Raw genomic sequence first — 17,204 nt, 5'->3', positions numbered from 1 at the left:
GGAGGCAAGGGGGCTGCCCGAAGCCGGTAGCACTCGGGCAGCTCGGCTCTCAAACAGAGCCGAAGAGTCAGGGGAGGAGCAGAGCAGCCGCGGGAGGGGAAGGGCCCGGCCAGTATTTTCCTGGACATGTTCAGCTGTTTGGCAATTCCCCCCAGAGGGGGGTTTGATTACCAAAAAGCCGGATATGTCCGGGAAAAACCGGACGTATGGTAACCCTATGTGAGTTAGCAGTTGTGGCCAAAGGCCTATAATCCACACAGTGTGGAGTGCATTATTGCTGTCATCCACAAGGTGGTATTTGCAATGCACAGATACAGTAGTTGGTTAGAGTTTGCTTAGAAATTCCCCACAGCACATAAGTACTAGGAAACCATTTGGAAAGATCAAGCATCTCCAAAAAGAATAATCCGTGGGGTATATTCAGAGAGGAGACTCTTGGTGCATTGTACGCCTTCTTCTGGCCCCCAACCCTCTGTCTGAGTGCCAGACCAGTTTAGACTCAACATCCATTTAGAGGAGAGGAAAACAAAGTTGTAAGAGAGCTTAAATTCCTTACCCTTCACCCTATCTAAATGTAAACTTTCTTTTACTTTTGCCTTGCTTCTTGAAACTCAAGCTTCTCCAACTTACCAATGTCTAAGAGTCTAACAGTGCCTATCTCTGTCTGAACTGATCATGGTTGAAATTACTCTACATTATTTTAAGAAAAACAGTCTCTGAATTTAACCCTGTATCTGCAGATCTGTCATCCATGGTGTGGTGATAAATACACAAGACATTATGCTAGCATAAAACCCAACAACATTCATATACATAGAAAAACCAGAATACAATGTGGGTAGATTGATTTAAATCACTAGTTTTAGCTATGATTTAAATCAGCAAGCAGGAAACCTTGATTTAAATAATTGATTTTAATCATATTTTGCATTTGTACTTTTTAGTTATTTTCCTAAAGAAAGAATGATTCTCATTAGTTGGTAACCATTAAAATATGTTGATTTTCAACTAAATATAACCTTTATACTAAATTTGGTGCTTCTTTTTGCTAATCAAGAGGGTCTGTATATCTTTACACGTTTATTTAAACAATTATACAGTGAACTTACATTATTCAGATTAATTTTTTACATTTTTATGTTAGAAAATGGTGGATGATTCATTTCTTATTTACTAGATTAATTTTTTGTGATTTGTGTCAGTCTCTATTTGGATGGAAATTCAAATGCAGCATTTTTTGAATTAAATGAAACTACCTTAAACATGCTGGATACATAACTTTTTTCTTTATCAAAACATGTTCTGCATTTAGAACTAACTGCTTTATTAAACAAAGGAAGTATTATCTATAGTTACTGAATTGGACTGATTGTTTCTTTCAAGATTTTAGAGCTAATAGATTTCATCCTTTTACACTTAGCTTTTATTAATAGATTGGAATAAGAAAACAAACTTTCCTACTTTTTCAACTCCCAATAGGCTTCTTAACTTTGAATGAATTAGTCCTTGAACTGAACTAGCTGAATAAACTGAAATGAAAAAGATATCCTTTCTGTACCTGCAGAAGATGCTACTGCTGTAAAATGCTAGGTTAGCACTTCAACAAACTCGGGGTACAGGTGCTTAGCCAGTGACTTCCACTAGTTCAGTGATTTGACTTGTTATCAAATATGGCAGCAAATATGTTCTGCTTAATATAATTTTTTAAATTTAATTTAAATGAGTTTAATTATAATAGGTTTATGCCTTAACATAAGTTGTCAATTTCAAAATTAATGTAAATAGGTTACATTAAAAAAAAACCACTGTGTTTTAATTTAAAAATCCAATTAAAAAATTATATCAGTGCTGTTTATGCACCCTGAATAAAATGAATGCTGCAGTTCTCTGCCTGATAAATGATAACCCTGCATCTTTTGTTTTAACAGGGAGAAAAGATATTGAAGTACAAATGAATGCCAAATACAACTTCAGCTATCCTGGAAATGAAAGCAACTGCAACAGTGATAACAAAATCAGTCAAGTTCTCTTTCCCTTGCTCTACACGGTTCTTTTTTTCGTGGGCATTGTCATGAATGGCCTGGCGATGCGGGTGTTTTTTCAAATCTCCAGTAAATCTAATTTCATCATCTTCCTTAAGAACACAGTCATTTCTGACATCCTCATGATCCTGACCTTTCCATTCAAAATTCTCAGTGATGCAGAAATGGTGCCTTGGGCACTGAGGGGATTTGTATGCCAGGTCTCACAGGTCATATTTTACTTCACCATGTACATTAGTATTTTGTTTCTGGGTCTAATAACTATTGATCGCTATCAGAAAACTGCCAGACCATTTAAAACATCAAGCACTAGCAGCCTGTTAGGCGCTAAGATTCTGTCCACGGTAATATGGATATTAATGTTTATTCTGTCACTACCTAACATGATTCTGACAAACAAAAAACCCACGCGTAAAACGGTGAAGAAATGTGCTCACTTGAAATCAGAGTTTGGATTAGTATGGCATGAAATTGTGAACTACATTTGCCAGTTTATCTTCTGGGTTAATTTGGTCATCATTGTTGTGTGTTACATACTCATAACTAAAGAACTGTACAAATCATATAAAAGAACAAGATGCACGGGGAAGGTGTCCAGAAAACCTGTAAATATTAAGGTATTTATCATTATTGCAGTGTTCTTTGTTTGTTTTGTGCCATTCCATTTTACTAGAATTCCCTACACCTTGAGCCAAACAAGAGATGTTTTTCAATGCTCTGCTCAGAACATATTGTTCTATATAAAAGAGAGCACCCTCTGGTTGACATCTTTAAATGCATGCCTAGATCCATTCATATATTTTTTCCTTTGTAAGTCCTTTAGAAAATCCTTGATAAATATGTTGCACAAACGCATTAAGGAGCAGAACAATGGAGATGATAATGATGAGACACCAATGTAAGGCTACAAAATTGGGTCAATAGCAAATATAGGTATTTACATGCTTAATAATAATAAATATCCAGGTCTTACTCACAATAAAATCAATGGTTAAACTCCCACTTACTTCTCTGGGAACTGAATCTGTGTTATTTGAATCTAAGTTCTATGACAGAAGCACTCACATACTGGAACAGAGGAACTACTGGTTATTGACCCAATGCAGCAAAGTGGTTAAATGTATGCTTAGTTACACACTAGTAGTCTCACGAAAGTCAGTGGGAATACTCATGTGCTTGAGTTTTAAGCACATGTTGGATCCAGGCCTATATGCTTATTAAAACAATTATAAAGAAATAAAAAAGCTTTTTAGTCATAGAATACTATAGATGAATTTATGAACTGTGAGGGCTCAGCAGAGAAATGGTGAAATCCTGGCTCCCTTGAAGTTGATGACAAAGCACACTGACTTCAAGTGGGAGCCAGGATTTCACCCAAACCAATTAAAATCTGAAAAATGCAACTAAAGAAAATACCAATAAGCCTGTAATTTTTTAAAAAAAGAAAGCTATCACCTTGCATCCAAATGCCAAACTACTAAGTATGGGGGAGGGGAGGAGGCTATTTACGTGTGCTGAATTAGCAGAATGAACATTTCACTTCTGGCATCATACATTTGCATTTTTTAAGTTGCTGACCATTTTATTAATAACTGTATACAGTAAGAAATAACGTATTTTAAGCAAATCTAATTAGACTGAAGTTAAACCTTTGAGTACCCCAGAATACATTCTGAAAGACCAACCAAAGAACCATGGTTTTAGGGTGACCAATATATAAATGGAATTTGACCATTTTCAATAAAACTAATTTTATACAATAAGTCCCTGGATTTCAAGGGATAGAAGCACTGAAAGAGTTAAATCAATTATGAGAGTTAACGTCAGCTTTTGTTTTCATTATACTAAATTTCTAGCTATGCTTTTTAGTTACAGCTATTACGCATATTTAGTTTGGAAAATGGGGAAATGAGGAATGCAATTTTCAATAACAATTGTGTACATAATTCTGACTGCAGATAGCCCTAGGCTGCCATAAACAACCACTGGCAGACTTATTGCTATTATAACTACTAACCAGACTCTGAGTCTGAAAAATCTTTCACTGACATGTAAGGCTCTGATCCTATGAACAGATATTACCTTCTGTATACTTTCTATCACCACTGGAAGCACACACAGGAGTAACTGTTCGTAGGATGGAGGCCAAACACTATATAACTTGTTAAAATATTCTTCACTTGTATATAAATATAGTACTGAACTTGTAATACATGTTTTATGGTTTATTCTGTTGATCCACTAAATCATACCAACCGTAATTATAAATACACCTAGAAGGATTAGATTTTTATCATTCAACATCCATTTCACCATAAACACACAAAATGATGAGCAAATATTTTCATTGATAATCAAAATATGCATACAGGCAAAGTAAGATTTTATGGGCAAAATCCAGTGATTTAGGTTTTTGAATTAGGCATGTTACAAATGGACTAGCAAATGAATAGTAAAAACTGGTATGATTTGTTGATTTAAAGATATTTGCATTGTATAATTTGACATGTGCTGTTGACAATTTTTGTTTTAATAGATATAAAGCTAACTTGTTGAATCTCAATGTCTACTATCATTACATTGTCTGACGCCCCCCCCAATTCCCTGTAACTGTGAAAATTTAAATAGATAAATATCAGAAAAGATACTTAAAAATATTCATCAATATTATCTGCTGAAATTGTAATAAAAACTGAATTCTGCCAAGCCTAATTATAAAGTGTAGTTATTAATAGTTTAAGTGATGTCTTAATTTCCCCTCCCTCTAGTTGTACAATGAAATTCAGAAGAAAATATGGGTAGCTCTTTGGAGAGGGGGATGTATCATTTACTTTAGTTTACTATTCTTAGATGGATCTGGTAGTTCAAGTTACTTTCTGAAACTCCAGATTTCTCAATGATCTGTTAAACAACATTTATTTCCACTTTTGCATGCACATCTGTGTTCCCTCGAAGCTGCGTGGTCGCACGGCTGCCCAGGACCACACACTTGATTAGCAGAGCCGCACACATCTGGCAGTGTGTTCAAGTGCCCCTCCCCCACACTGCTTTGCAGCCACATTGCTCCTGCAGCTGCTCCCAAGATGGGGATCCTCCTGCTGGCTATGCAGAGCGGGGCAGAGGGTGCTGACATCAGGTTGTCCCCTGTTCCCCACTCCTGCACCCCATTTCCAAAGAGCAGGGGAGAGGGGACAGGGCTCAGGACTCGCAACACCTCTGAGGTCTGAATGAGCCTTCCAGGTGGTAAGTGAGTGCCTTAAAGAGACAGAGCACAGTCTCTCAGAGACTTCCCCAGCAGCCAGCACAATCTCTCTCTCACACTCACACACACACACACACACACACACACACACAGCCTCTCCCCCTCCCACCTGCCAACATACCCCATCTCCACAGAGCCGGGGGAGGGGGCACATGGCTCAGGAGCAGGACAGCTTTCAGTGAGTGCCTTCTCTCAGAAACTTCCCCAGCAGGCAGCACACACACACACACACACACACACACAGGCCCTGTCTACACTGGCAAGTTTCTGCAAAGTAAAGCAGCTTTAAGCACTGTAACTCCCGAGGTCAGGGCCGGCTTTAGGAAGTGCGGGGCCCAATTCGAACAGTTTTGATGGGGCCCCAACAGGGATGACTAAAAAAAAAAAAAAACAAAAAAAAACCCATGTTAAAAAAAACACGTGGGGCTTGTACTCACCGGGCTGCGCTCCTAGTCTTTGGCGGCGGGTCCTTCACTCGCTCCGAGTCTTTGGCGGCACTGAAGGACCCGCTGCCAAAGTGCCGCCAAAGACCCGGAGCGAGTGAAGGACCCGCTGCCAAAGACCTGGAGTGCCGCCGGGTGAATAAAAATTAAAAAGGTGCCTCTAGCCAGGGAAGGGATTCTCTGCCACTTGCCCCCCACTCTGGGTGACCCTGCCACTGGGCACGGGGCCCTCTTAAGCGCGGGGCCCGATTCGGGGGAATTGGTGGAATTGGCCTAAAGCCGGCCCTGCCCGAGGTGTACACACTGTCAAGCCACTAAGTGCGCAGTGCCTGTTCTCATCTCTCTGGTCATCGGTTTGAACTCTACTGCCCTGCCCTCAAGTGACCAACCCTCATCCCTACCCCATAAATTCCTTTGGAATTTTGAAAGTCCCCTTTCTGTTTGCTCGGTGATGCGTACAGTGGTCTCAGCACATCTTTCCAGGTGGCCATGCCTGCTCCACGCACCAGGCGATCTCCCGCTTGGAGCAATGCCAAGCTGGTGGACCTCATCAGCATTTGGGTAGGGGAGGCTGTTCAGTCCCAGCTGCGCTGCACCTGTGGGAATTATACCACCTATGGACAGATTTCATGATGCATGACAGAAAGGGGCCATGACCAGGGCTCACTGCAGTGCAGGGTCAAAGTGAAGGAGCTGCGGAACGCCTACCACAAGGGGCAGGAGGCAAACCGCTGCTGTGCCCACGAGCGTCCAGTTCTACAAACAGCTGGACACGATACTCAGTGGTGACCCCACCTCCACTGCGAAGGCCACTGTGGATACTTTGGTGGTTTCTGTGCCAGTCGACACTGGACTCAGCCAGGAGGAGGAAATCTTGGACGAGGATGTGGAGGGGGACCCAGAGGCAGAAGATGACTCGGAGGTCAGAGATTTATGCAGCCAGGAGCTCTTTTCTACCCCGGAGGAGGCTAGCCAGTCACAGCTGTCAGATGTTGGTGAAGCGCAAACAGGAGAGGAGGCCCCTGGTAAGTGAATCTGATTTTGGGAATCGCTGAAGTGAGTTGTTGGGGGCAAAAGGGTTGCAGAAAGCAGGCTTGTCTCCCACCGCATGCCTAGTCTGAGCGGTGGAACAGGCTGTTGATTCTCTCACTTAATGGCAATCTCCCTCAGATCTCCAGGAAACTCTCGTGGAGATACTGGGCAATTCACTGCTGCAGGTTTTTCAGCAAAGCTGCTTTGTTTCTTGACCCATTAACGGTAACTTTCCCATGCGACTGTGCCGTCACGAGGAGTGGGGGGGGCGGGGACCACTGCTGCACACGGGTGAGCCGCATAAGGGCCAGGGCGGAAGCTGCAGCCTTGGAGAAAACCCTCCCTTGATTCCCTGCTCACCCTCAGCAGCAAGGCATCTTCCATAATGATCACATCCTGTAGAAAGTGTGGGGACAGGAACGATTATCAGGCCCACACTACAGTGCTGGCTCTCTCCAAAAGCCACGTGCCCAGTGTACAGTAGGATCCAGGAAGAGTGATTTACCCTGCCCCTGCAGCTACTCACCATTTTGGGGGTCTTGTGGCTCGTGTGTGCTTGCCTGGGGTCAGCCAGGTAGTGACAGGTGTGAGAGTACTGGCTGTGTTTTAAATCACTGAATCAGTGTTCTCTGTGTTACAAACAATACTGCTTCTGTAAAATCTTGCATTTAAACTTCACAGAGATGACCTTGGAAGCCGAGCCTCCCTCTTTGTTATCGCTGGCTGAACAGCTGAGCAAAATTAGAAAGCGGCCAACAAATATGAAGAACTTTCTGCATGATGTTATGATGTACTCCGCTGCCAAGAAACAGGAATTGAAGGAGTGGCGGGACAGCCAGAAGAGGGACTGAAACAAGAACACGGCATGCCAGAATGAAGCCATGGAGCATCTCTTCAAGGTTATGGAGCACCAAGCAGACACGGTCCAGGCGATACTAGCTCTTCAAACTGAGCAGCTCCGTGCCCGCCCTCCCCTGCAGCCGCTGTCGCAAAACTCTTTCCCATGCGCCCCCCAAGACACCACCAACACACTCTTATCAACCTCCTGGCTCCAATCTATACCCGCAGCATTCCACTCCTCCCCCTCACAGTCCAGCACTGCAGATCCCACTACCCACTGCACTCAACACCCATCCCTCTGCAGTTTGGCCCTACTGAAGCACAGTACCCGCTGCATTGTACTCCAGAGGAGGTAGTTGGATATGGTCCCTGTACGTACACAAATCTTTAGCCATCCTGGGACCCCTTCTCCTCCTGGGACCTTCCCTTTCCCCATTCCCCTCACTGCTGATTTTTTTTTTGTTTGACCCGCTCCTCCAGTTGTTTTTTAATAAAAGAATTGTGTTGGTCTGAAAGCAATCTTTATTCTATTAACTGAAAGCAAAATAAGCCCTGCAAAGCAACATACAATTATGTTAAACCCACATATTGCATCGTCTGCACCAATCACCTCCTAGCATTACAAGCACTGCACTCCCGAACATAGCAACAAATATTAGTGGCTTTCAGCTTCAAATTGCTGCCTCAAGGCATCCCTGATCCTTATGGCCCCATGCTGCACCCCTCTGCACCTGGTCTCTGGCTGTTCAAACTCAGCCTCCAGGCACTGAGCCTCTGCGGTCCAGCCCTGAGTGAAGCTTTCACCCTTCCCGTCACAAATATTATAGAGCTTACAGCACACGGCTATAAGTATAGCAATATTGTCATCCGCCAGGTCCAGCTTCCCATGCAGGCATTGCCAGCGGGCTTTTAAATGACCAAAAGCAAACTCAACAGTCATTCTGCACTTGCTCAGCCTGTTTTTGAACTGCTCCTTGCTGCTGTCAAGTTACCCCATGTATGGTTTCATAAGCCACGGCATTAAGGGGTAGGCTGGGTCTCCCAGGATCACAATGGACATTTCAGCTTCCCTCCTCATGGTGATCTTCTGTCTGGGAAGAAAGTCCTTGCTTGCAGATTCCTGAACAGGCCAGTGTTCTGAAAGATGTGTGCGTCATGCACCTTTCCAGACCAGCCTGCGTTAATGTCTGTGAAACACCCACAGTGATCCACAAGCACCCTTGTGATTAATGTACTTGGTGGCTAGGTGGTCTGGTGCCAGAATTGGAATATGCGTGCCATTTATCGCCCCGCTGCAGTTAGGGAAAGCCCATTTGTGCAAAATGGAGTAGCCAGCTTCCAATCGCCACGCTCTTCTCCAACAGCAGGGCAGCTCTCATTTTCATGTCCTTGCGCCGCAAGCTGGGGTGAGCTTATCACACAGTCCCATGAATGTGGCTTTCCTCATCCGAAAGTTCTGCAGCCACTGCTCATCATCCCAGCCGTGCATCATGATGTGATCCCACCACTCAGTGCTTGTTTCCCAAGCCCAAAAGCGGCGTTCCACTATGGTCAGCATGTCCATAAATGTCACAAGCAATCTCGTGTTGTAGCTACTATGCATGGCGAGATCAATGTCACACTTCTCTTGCCTTTTTAGTTTAAGGAATAACTCCACTGCCACTCGTGACGTGTTGGTCAGAGTGAGCAGCATACTGGTCAACAGTTCAGGATCCATTCCTGCAGCCCAAAGACGCAGGGCGCACAATACACAAACCGTTGAAAGATGGTGCCAAATGCGGATGGAAGCACAGGGATTTCTGGGATGAGAAGCAATGCATCACGGGGCACTGAGACAGAACCCAGGATGCCCCACAACCCCCTCCACCTTCCCACAACTCTTAGTGGCAGAAGAGAAAGAGGTGCTTTGTGGGATAGCTGTCCAGAGTGCACCGCTCCAAATACCGCTGCAAGTGCCGCAAGTGTGAACACGCTATTGCGCAGGCAGTTGACAGTGTGAACACACAACAGCAGTTTCCCTTCAGTACTCTCTGAGCGGCGCTGTAACTGTGCCAGTAGGTAGATATGCCCACAGTCTGTGTCACACACACTGTCTCACAGAGTCTTTCACACTGACCTCCCAACACATAATTGTATTATTATTGTTGTTACTTTTTGGTACTTCCTACAATGCACATATATTCTCTGTAATTTTATTCTTTCAAAGTGTGTTATTTTAGTTTTTTGACTGGTCTATGCATTTCACAATTTTTATTTCTCTCTTACATTTAAATTTAATTCTTTGAGTAGAGAGTTCTAAAATGCCTAAAATATCCTAGCTGGAGTAATTATCCCTATGGTAACTTTTTAAAAAGATCTATTATATCTAGGTCTTTTGTTTCTACTGGTGGCACACATTACTTCATTGCACATAACAAAATTTATTCTGCACATGGATGGAAAAAATTAGAGGGACCATTGGTGTACACTCATGCATACACACAGTTTTAAGCGTGCTCCCTGAAGCTACAGGCACTCAAGGCAAGCACAGATAAAATGTACATTCTAAAACAGGCAATACTAAGACCAGAGTAATTAAAAGCAGGGAAGGGTAAGACCAGAATAATTAAAAGCTGGTGAGATGGGATGGGGTTGAGTGTGAGGTAATCTATGACACTAGAACTGATTAGTTCTCCTGGTCCACTGGCTGGTATACTGAATGGGAAAACCCAATGCTCTGCCTACTCCCCACCCACCTGCACAGGAGGGGTAATAGCAACGCCACGGACGCTGTTCTCCCTCCTACACTGCTACCAACAATGCAGGTAGCAGGCACAGGGAAGAAAAGGGCACACCTTGCACCATCCCTTAAATCCCCACACAGGTGCATTAGACCAGCCACAATCTGACCTTTAGCTGGTATCTTTTCACAATTCTCTAAATGATTTCTATTGGTCTGTTTTGCACAATAAACTGTCAAAACCTAGACAGGTAGAGTCTTGCTAGGCAGAGGTGCAGAGAAGAATATTCCATTGCATATCTGAAGAGGATCTTTCCACCATTTTACCACGATGAGGATTTTTTGTAGGAGTGTGACCATCATGTCCATGCAGCGTCTGCTGGGCTGATACACGGATTTCAACTACCCTTGCATGAAGTGAAAGTAAAGTCTGGCATGCTGTGTGACAGAAGTCCATGAGGCTCTGCGTTCTAGAAACCAGACATATTCTCACTGATTCTTGGGTGGGCTTGAAATTGATTGATGTTTGAAATCTCTCTTGTGGGAGGCAGGTCTCACCATCTTGGAGTAAAACAGTGCTACTGTGAACTCTGCGCTCCGAGATGGAGTCACTGTGGATTTCCTGTCTGTAGACTATGAAATCGAGTGAGACAAAGAGCTTTAGAATTATTGGAATTGAGTCGGTCAGCTGTTGCGGTGATCCTCCTTGAGGAGGGAGGCGGTCCTGCCAGGCATACCCTGTCTTTATATAGGGGAGGCTGGGGTTTTTGTAGTCACCTCTCTAAGTTTTTCATTCAGAGGGGACTCCTGTACCAGGCCCATTGGTAAGTCACAGGACACTGTGTAAGATTTCAATACTGAGACAGTCAGTACTGGGGCAGCAGGTACTGCAGAGATAATCGGTACTGAGATGGAAGGTACTGCTAAAATAACAGACGGACTCAGTGCAGGGCTTGGTGCCACAGGGTTAGTACTGAGGGTAGCATGATCCGCTGATTTAGAAGTTACTGTATGCACTGCCTTGAAAGTCAATGCCAGGGTACTAGAATGGGCTCTCTCAGCATATTGGTCCTTTGAAGTAGGAGCCCGAGATGAGTCATACAGCTAATGACCCTTCAGTTTCTTGCTAGGTGACAGAGAGGAAATCTGCACGTGTACTCATCCTTACAAGCGTGCTTCTCTTTGCCCCTCTCAGATGTAAATGCCGACGTAGGAGTGGAAAGCCTGGGCTACACTGGGGGGGGGGGGGGAGGTGTTCGAACTAAGATACGCAACTTCAGCTACACGAATGTATCTTAGTTTGACTTACCTGGCTGTCCTCATGGCGGCGAGTCGACCGCCGTGGCTCCCCTGTCGACTCCGCTTACTACTCCTGCCGAGGTGGAGTACAGGCGGCGATTCGGGGATCGATTTATTGCATCTAGATGAGACACGATAAATCAATCCCCGATACATCAAACACCACCCGCCGATCCAGTGGGTAGTATAGATGTACCCGAAGAATGGTGCCCATGAGTGGATGTGGCCCAGAACCTTAAAGTGTTACCAAGTTCAACAGGGCACTGACCAAGAGCAACTGACCCAATCGATGTCTGAGGCTATGGTGTATCTCTCTTCTTGAGAGGAGACCAAGGATGCCTCCTTGGAGGATTGACTTCTTTAAAAAGAAAAAAGTTTCAGTTTTGTCTCCCTCATTCTCTGTTAAACTTGGAGAAAGTGCAACTAACAGAGCATCACGCTGGGACATCTCCAAGACACAGCAGGAACAAAGTGCACCCATGGCTGATGGGCACTGAAGCACCACATGAAGGACAGATCTAAAATCCTGGTGATTTCATTTCTGCCATTACTCTGGGGCGGCCCTATAGTAACTCAACTTTCTAGTCTATATACACTGTATTTATTTAATCAATGGACATAAAAAGAAAACTACGGTATCACTAACTATGCTAATACATCATACAAGGCTCAGGAAATCATATAGTGTGCAGAGTAAGCAGATACTGGAAGGGATCGATCTCTCTCTCTGCCTTGGGTGGTAAGAAGGAACTGAGCGGTAGTTTGTCCCACTCTGCCCTTTATGCCCTTGGGTGGGGAGAGGGACACTTAGGGCACAGACATGATCCCAACAGACAGTGCTGCCCAAAAGAACACTATCATTCTAGCATTTGGCACATGCGCACCAAGAATGGAATCTGTGTGAACAACCACTCAAAGCAGCACTCAGTTTCTCAGAGGAACACTGTGCCTAGCTACTCTACATCAGCTGTGAGAAAGCACTTTGAAGAAGAATATCCAGAAATTTCTAAAAGCGGCTCAGAAAGGGCTGAATAGGGAACACCATGGATTCAGAATTGTGATCCAGCCACAAACCACAAGGACAATGCAAAGAAAAATGGAGTACCATGCAGACCCAGGATGATGAGCACAGAAGGTGGCGTCTCAGCAGGCTGATAAGTTCCATATTGCCCTCAGGGAAACAACAGTAGCTAACAACCAGTCATTTCTACCGTGGAAGATTTGGGAGATCAATAAGTGTCTAAAAACCCTATTAGCACAACGGACTTCATACATGAATGATAGATCTTTAAAACTACACTTTTCTCTGAAGCACACAGCACATGCGTCACAGTATTTACACTTACGAAGTCAGGAGGTTTACACAGTGACTTCACCACAGAAGCTATGGAGTCAATGCTCTTAAAGGGCAGTTTACTATCAAGTCCAACGGGAATTTTGCCATTGGGTTCAAAGGAAGCAGAATAGGGTTATTAAAAAGAAATGCATGCACCACAACAACTTCAAATAGAGGTTGCCCACATTAGTGACAACAAATTAGTTAACTGGGTCCCACATGGCACTGTCCTGGGGAAGTGGTTATCTCGCTAAGAAGTAGGACTGCTGAGGGAGGCTGCGTCAGCCTTTGAAAGAGATCTGAATGAGCAGCAGCATCCATATCAATGCAGATGGTCAAGTTTAGGTTCACACATGTGCAGTATTAGTATCTCAGTGAAGAAGAAAGTATGATTCCACAATCTGATTGAAGGCTGCTTATGGCCTACATTTAAAAATAAAGCCGACTCATGATAAGTAAACTCCAGTTGGAGTGATTATTCAGCAGACTTTAATGCCTGGTCCTTCACTGCAATGTTAAAAAAGGTTATTCTTGCCTCTCGTTCCCCTCACTCTCTGGAGGCAATTTCCCATGCCATGCAGTTATCAAATAGAGTTCATAAATATGACCGTGCAACTTTCATGGTTTTGTAGTTGAGCAAATCTGTGGTTCTTCATGCTTACTTAAGACAGGATTTCCCATTACTGGTGAAATAGTTATGGGAACCCATGATAGTCCTGGGCAACGTAATGATCAGGAAACGTTTCACCTAAAGACCTTTCAGCATGTGTTGAAATATACAGGAATTCACACACAAACGAATATGAATGTTTTAGTGGAGTCTGATTATTATGTTGGAAAACATTTCATATACTGAGAAACATGAGGACAGAACAAAGGAAATAACTTCAAACAACGCACTTATTGTCAGAGGCATTGCATATAGAGGAGGGCCAGCATGTTTGGCTATTTTGCAGTTTTCAGCAGCTTGATCCAATAAGTGCTTCTCTCTAACAGAAGGGAAGACAAGAAAGAATGTATACAGTACTAGCTTTCCTAAACATCAGGTGGGAAAGGGGGAGGAGAGAGACAGGAGAAAGAGAAGTGGGATGCTGGCTGATGGACCTATTAACCATACTCCCCAAAATCTCTGCTCTAAACTTCTGTCAGAGAAGCTATTGCACAGCAATCCTTTGTAGTATACAGAGGTACATCTGCACAGTCTACATAACACACTAAATCTAGACTTTGACCCAGATTTAAGCCCAAGACCCCCTTTCCATTTGCACAGAAATTAGTTTGACTTGAGCCAGGAACCCTTCTGGACTGAGGCCTGGAGTCAGAGTGGTGCTGGTGACTCGGGTCAGAGCCAGACATTTTGCAGTGTGGACGCAGCTCAAGTCCAGATCACCACACTTCGGTCTGGAGAGTTTGCCAATGCTATCCCACAATCCCCTGTGCTGTGCTTCCCAGCACTTCAAATCCAAAACTTGGCACGCACTTCCCCAAAACCCAAAGCAACCTCCTGGTTCAAACGCAACCACTTGGTATTTAATCCTTCATTTCATGTGGACTGCTCAACTGGAAACAACACAGTCAGTCAACTCTAATGTGTATTAGCTATGCCCAGAAGCAAGATGAAGTCTGACAGAAAAAGCACACTGCTAGCTGAACAAAGGAACACAGCTGGCTTCTGCTTAACCTCTGTTGTCAAGCAAGCAATACATTCAACTTCACCAAGAGCACAAGGAATGATCATGTCTACAGAATTATATTGGCATGAATGGCAGCATTAGAGATCGATTGGACAGCAGAAGAACGCAGAGAGTGAATCAAGCTGAAGACAGACTACCACGGAGTCAAGGATGCCAGCTCACGGACCTATGAAGTTATTAATACAAGCTGGGATTTTTGTGATTTTCTATTCAGGGCAGAAACCACACCACTTCTCTATTGGCACTCTGTTTCCCGCAGGCCCTCTCCCCATCCCCCCCGACGCCACATAGTTTCAAAATGCACACTGCGAAAAGAGGAAAAAAGTTAAACACGCAGTCACCATGAAAGTTTTACTAGTTACTCGTTAATTGTTTTAAGTGTGGGTTTGGACTCCACAATTCACAGCCTCACATACTCCTCCCACATAATATAGCACACCTTATAAATCGGCTGAACCCAAACTGTCCTAGACTGCCCATGAACTGAGTCCCTAAAATCCTGACTGTTATGAGTGCAAACCAAGCCACATTATGCATTTGGTCCATCGCTTGCTTTAATGTCTGAGTCCAAGTTATAGCAAAGGGTGGCTGGCTGACTGTATTAGGGATCCCAATGGCTGGCAATCAGTCGGAGGTTGTCCAGGGACACAGTGTGCTCATACGGAGGCTGTACTATGTCTTCATGTTAAATCAGTAGAAATTTTCACCCATTGCTGGTTGGTGATGAAAGTGAACTTCTCACAGAGTAGGAACTCTAGACAGTCTTATGTTCTGTGGCAGGGCATTCTTATTGGGGCTGCCTCTGTAAGTCTCAAGCCCCCTTCATTCCATGACATGCTGTTGGGTTGCTAGATGCCTAAACAGCTCCTTAGCATGCATAGATGGCTGGCCTCAAACAGGAGTTCATACTTCCACTCGGGAACCTCAGAATATCAGTGTTCTCCAGAGCCTACCTTGCCTGACAGGACTGAACAATCATAGCTAGTAACTAGACTTCTCATAAGTGTGCCCCAAACAACTCCTCCTCCACACCCCAAAGGGGATTTAGAAATAATTTGAATTGAATTTTCAATCTGTCTCTTACCGTGATGTCTGCTAGTTTTTAATGCTGCTCAAAAGGATATCCAAAATGATGGTGTTTTTGGTGTGAACAGAATATCCCATTGATAAATTCTGACCTTGAATTAAAGTAGCCCTTTCATAAACTGTGAAATGTATTTTTTATCGTGCTCAGATAATAATGTTCTGCTTCTCTATTTTCAAGGCCCTTCCAGACACATGGTATAAGAAGCCTGTGGGTGCAGACCAATCTACTGTGGGGTAAGAGAAAGAGTCTGAGATGAGCGGGTAGGAGACCTGCTACATAACATTAATTAGCAGGTACAGAAGGACCACATGTTGTACCAAAAGGATAAGGATTCATGCAGGGTGGAGAGACACACAGAGGCTGCCCAGCATGAGGAGAGATTGGCAGACATTCATGGAACATGACTGCAGGTTGAGGGAGGAAGACAGAACACGGCAGAAGGAGCTGTTCAAGCAATTACTTGCACTCATAGCTACCTGACTGCAGGCTTAAGTGCCACCTTCAGCTCCTTCACCTGACCCACAGCCTTAGTCTCCTCTCCATTATTGTGCCCTACAGTGTATTTCTGGTTCTGACGACATGTAAATACTCAAGTAAAATAAAATGTTGAATTTGCACACAAAGCTACAAACACAAGTTTTATTATATGTAATACTAAAAGTGGCACAAACTTTCATGAGTGTCATCCCATACCCAATCTCAAACTTTCATAATTTATGAACGTATCACAGTATTCCATAAACTGTTTGTCAGTATGAATAAAATGCATAACCTATCTCCATACATTTCATCAAAGTGTTTCCAGAATTCATAATGCACAATACCAACTCATTTACAAAAATCTTCCCACTGCTGGCCCACACTCATAGAGAGAGCAGCCTCAACTACCATTTCATTTCCCCTCATGCATGGGACAGTGAAAGCACAGTAAGCATGCACTAGTCATGACAGGTGCACTGTCTGACAGTGTATACTGGGTCAGCAATCCAGCAGTGCCCAGAGTCCATTCCTAGTGAAAAGATTCCCCATTCTCCTCTCAGACATTGGGCAGAGTGCAGTAAGCCACAATAATGTTGATTGCATTATGACACTGGCATCCAAATGCTTTTGAAGGCAGTGCCAATGGGATTTCAGTGTGCTAAAGGCACATTCCATCACCATTCTACAGCTACTGAGTATATATAGTTGAATCTTCTTTTGCCTGGTACTCTGAAAAATAGCTTATGGTTTCCAAAGCCAAGTCAACAGTGGGTAGGGTCTCCTAGAATAACAGTGGGGATAGTGACTCCATTTATAACTATGTCATTGAGTGGGAACAATGTCACAACTTCTCCATGAAGGTAAAGTCCAATCTCCGAACACCCTGGCATTGTGCACCCTGCCAGTGCATTCTCATTAATGTCCATGAATCTGTTCCTATGGTCAACCAAGGCCTGCATAACAATAGAGT

General features: G+C 43.8%; 2 protein-coding genes across 4 annotated transcripts in view; one reads left to right on the top strand and one right to left on the bottom strand.

Moving 5' to 3' along the window:
- P2RY12 (purinergic receptor P2Y12) overlaps positions 1–4,605 on the top strand; it is a 26,763-nt gene extending 22,158 nt beyond the window's left edge. For all 3 annotated transcript variants that reach the window (XM_034780707.1, XM_034780709.1, XM_034780708.1), the window contains one exon: positions 1,929–4,605. In XM_034780707.1, the coding sequence (XP_034636598.1) occupies positions 1,952–2,944 (993 nt within the window). In that variant the 5' untranslated portion in view covers positions 1,929–1,951 and the 3' untranslated portion in view covers positions 2,945–4,605. The remainder of the gene's footprint in view (positions 1–1,928) is intronic.
- The window catches only part of MED12L (mediator complex subunit 12L), a 317,383-nt gene that overhangs the window by 107,916 nt on the left and 192,263 nt on the right, over positions 1–17,204 (bottom strand). The gene's annotated exons all lie outside the window — the stretch shown is intronic.

The sequence above is a fragment of the Trachemys scripta genome, chromosome 9 (genome assembly GCF_013100865.1).
Source record: "Trachemys scripta elegans isolate TJP31775 chromosome 9, CAS_Tse_1.0, whole genome shotgun sequence".
NCBI classification, from domain to species: Eukaryota; Metazoa; Chordata; order Testudines; family Emydidae; genus Trachemys; species Trachemys scripta.
Note: the sequence above shows the minus strand (reverse complement) of the source record. Positions and strands in the feature narration are given on the sequence as shown.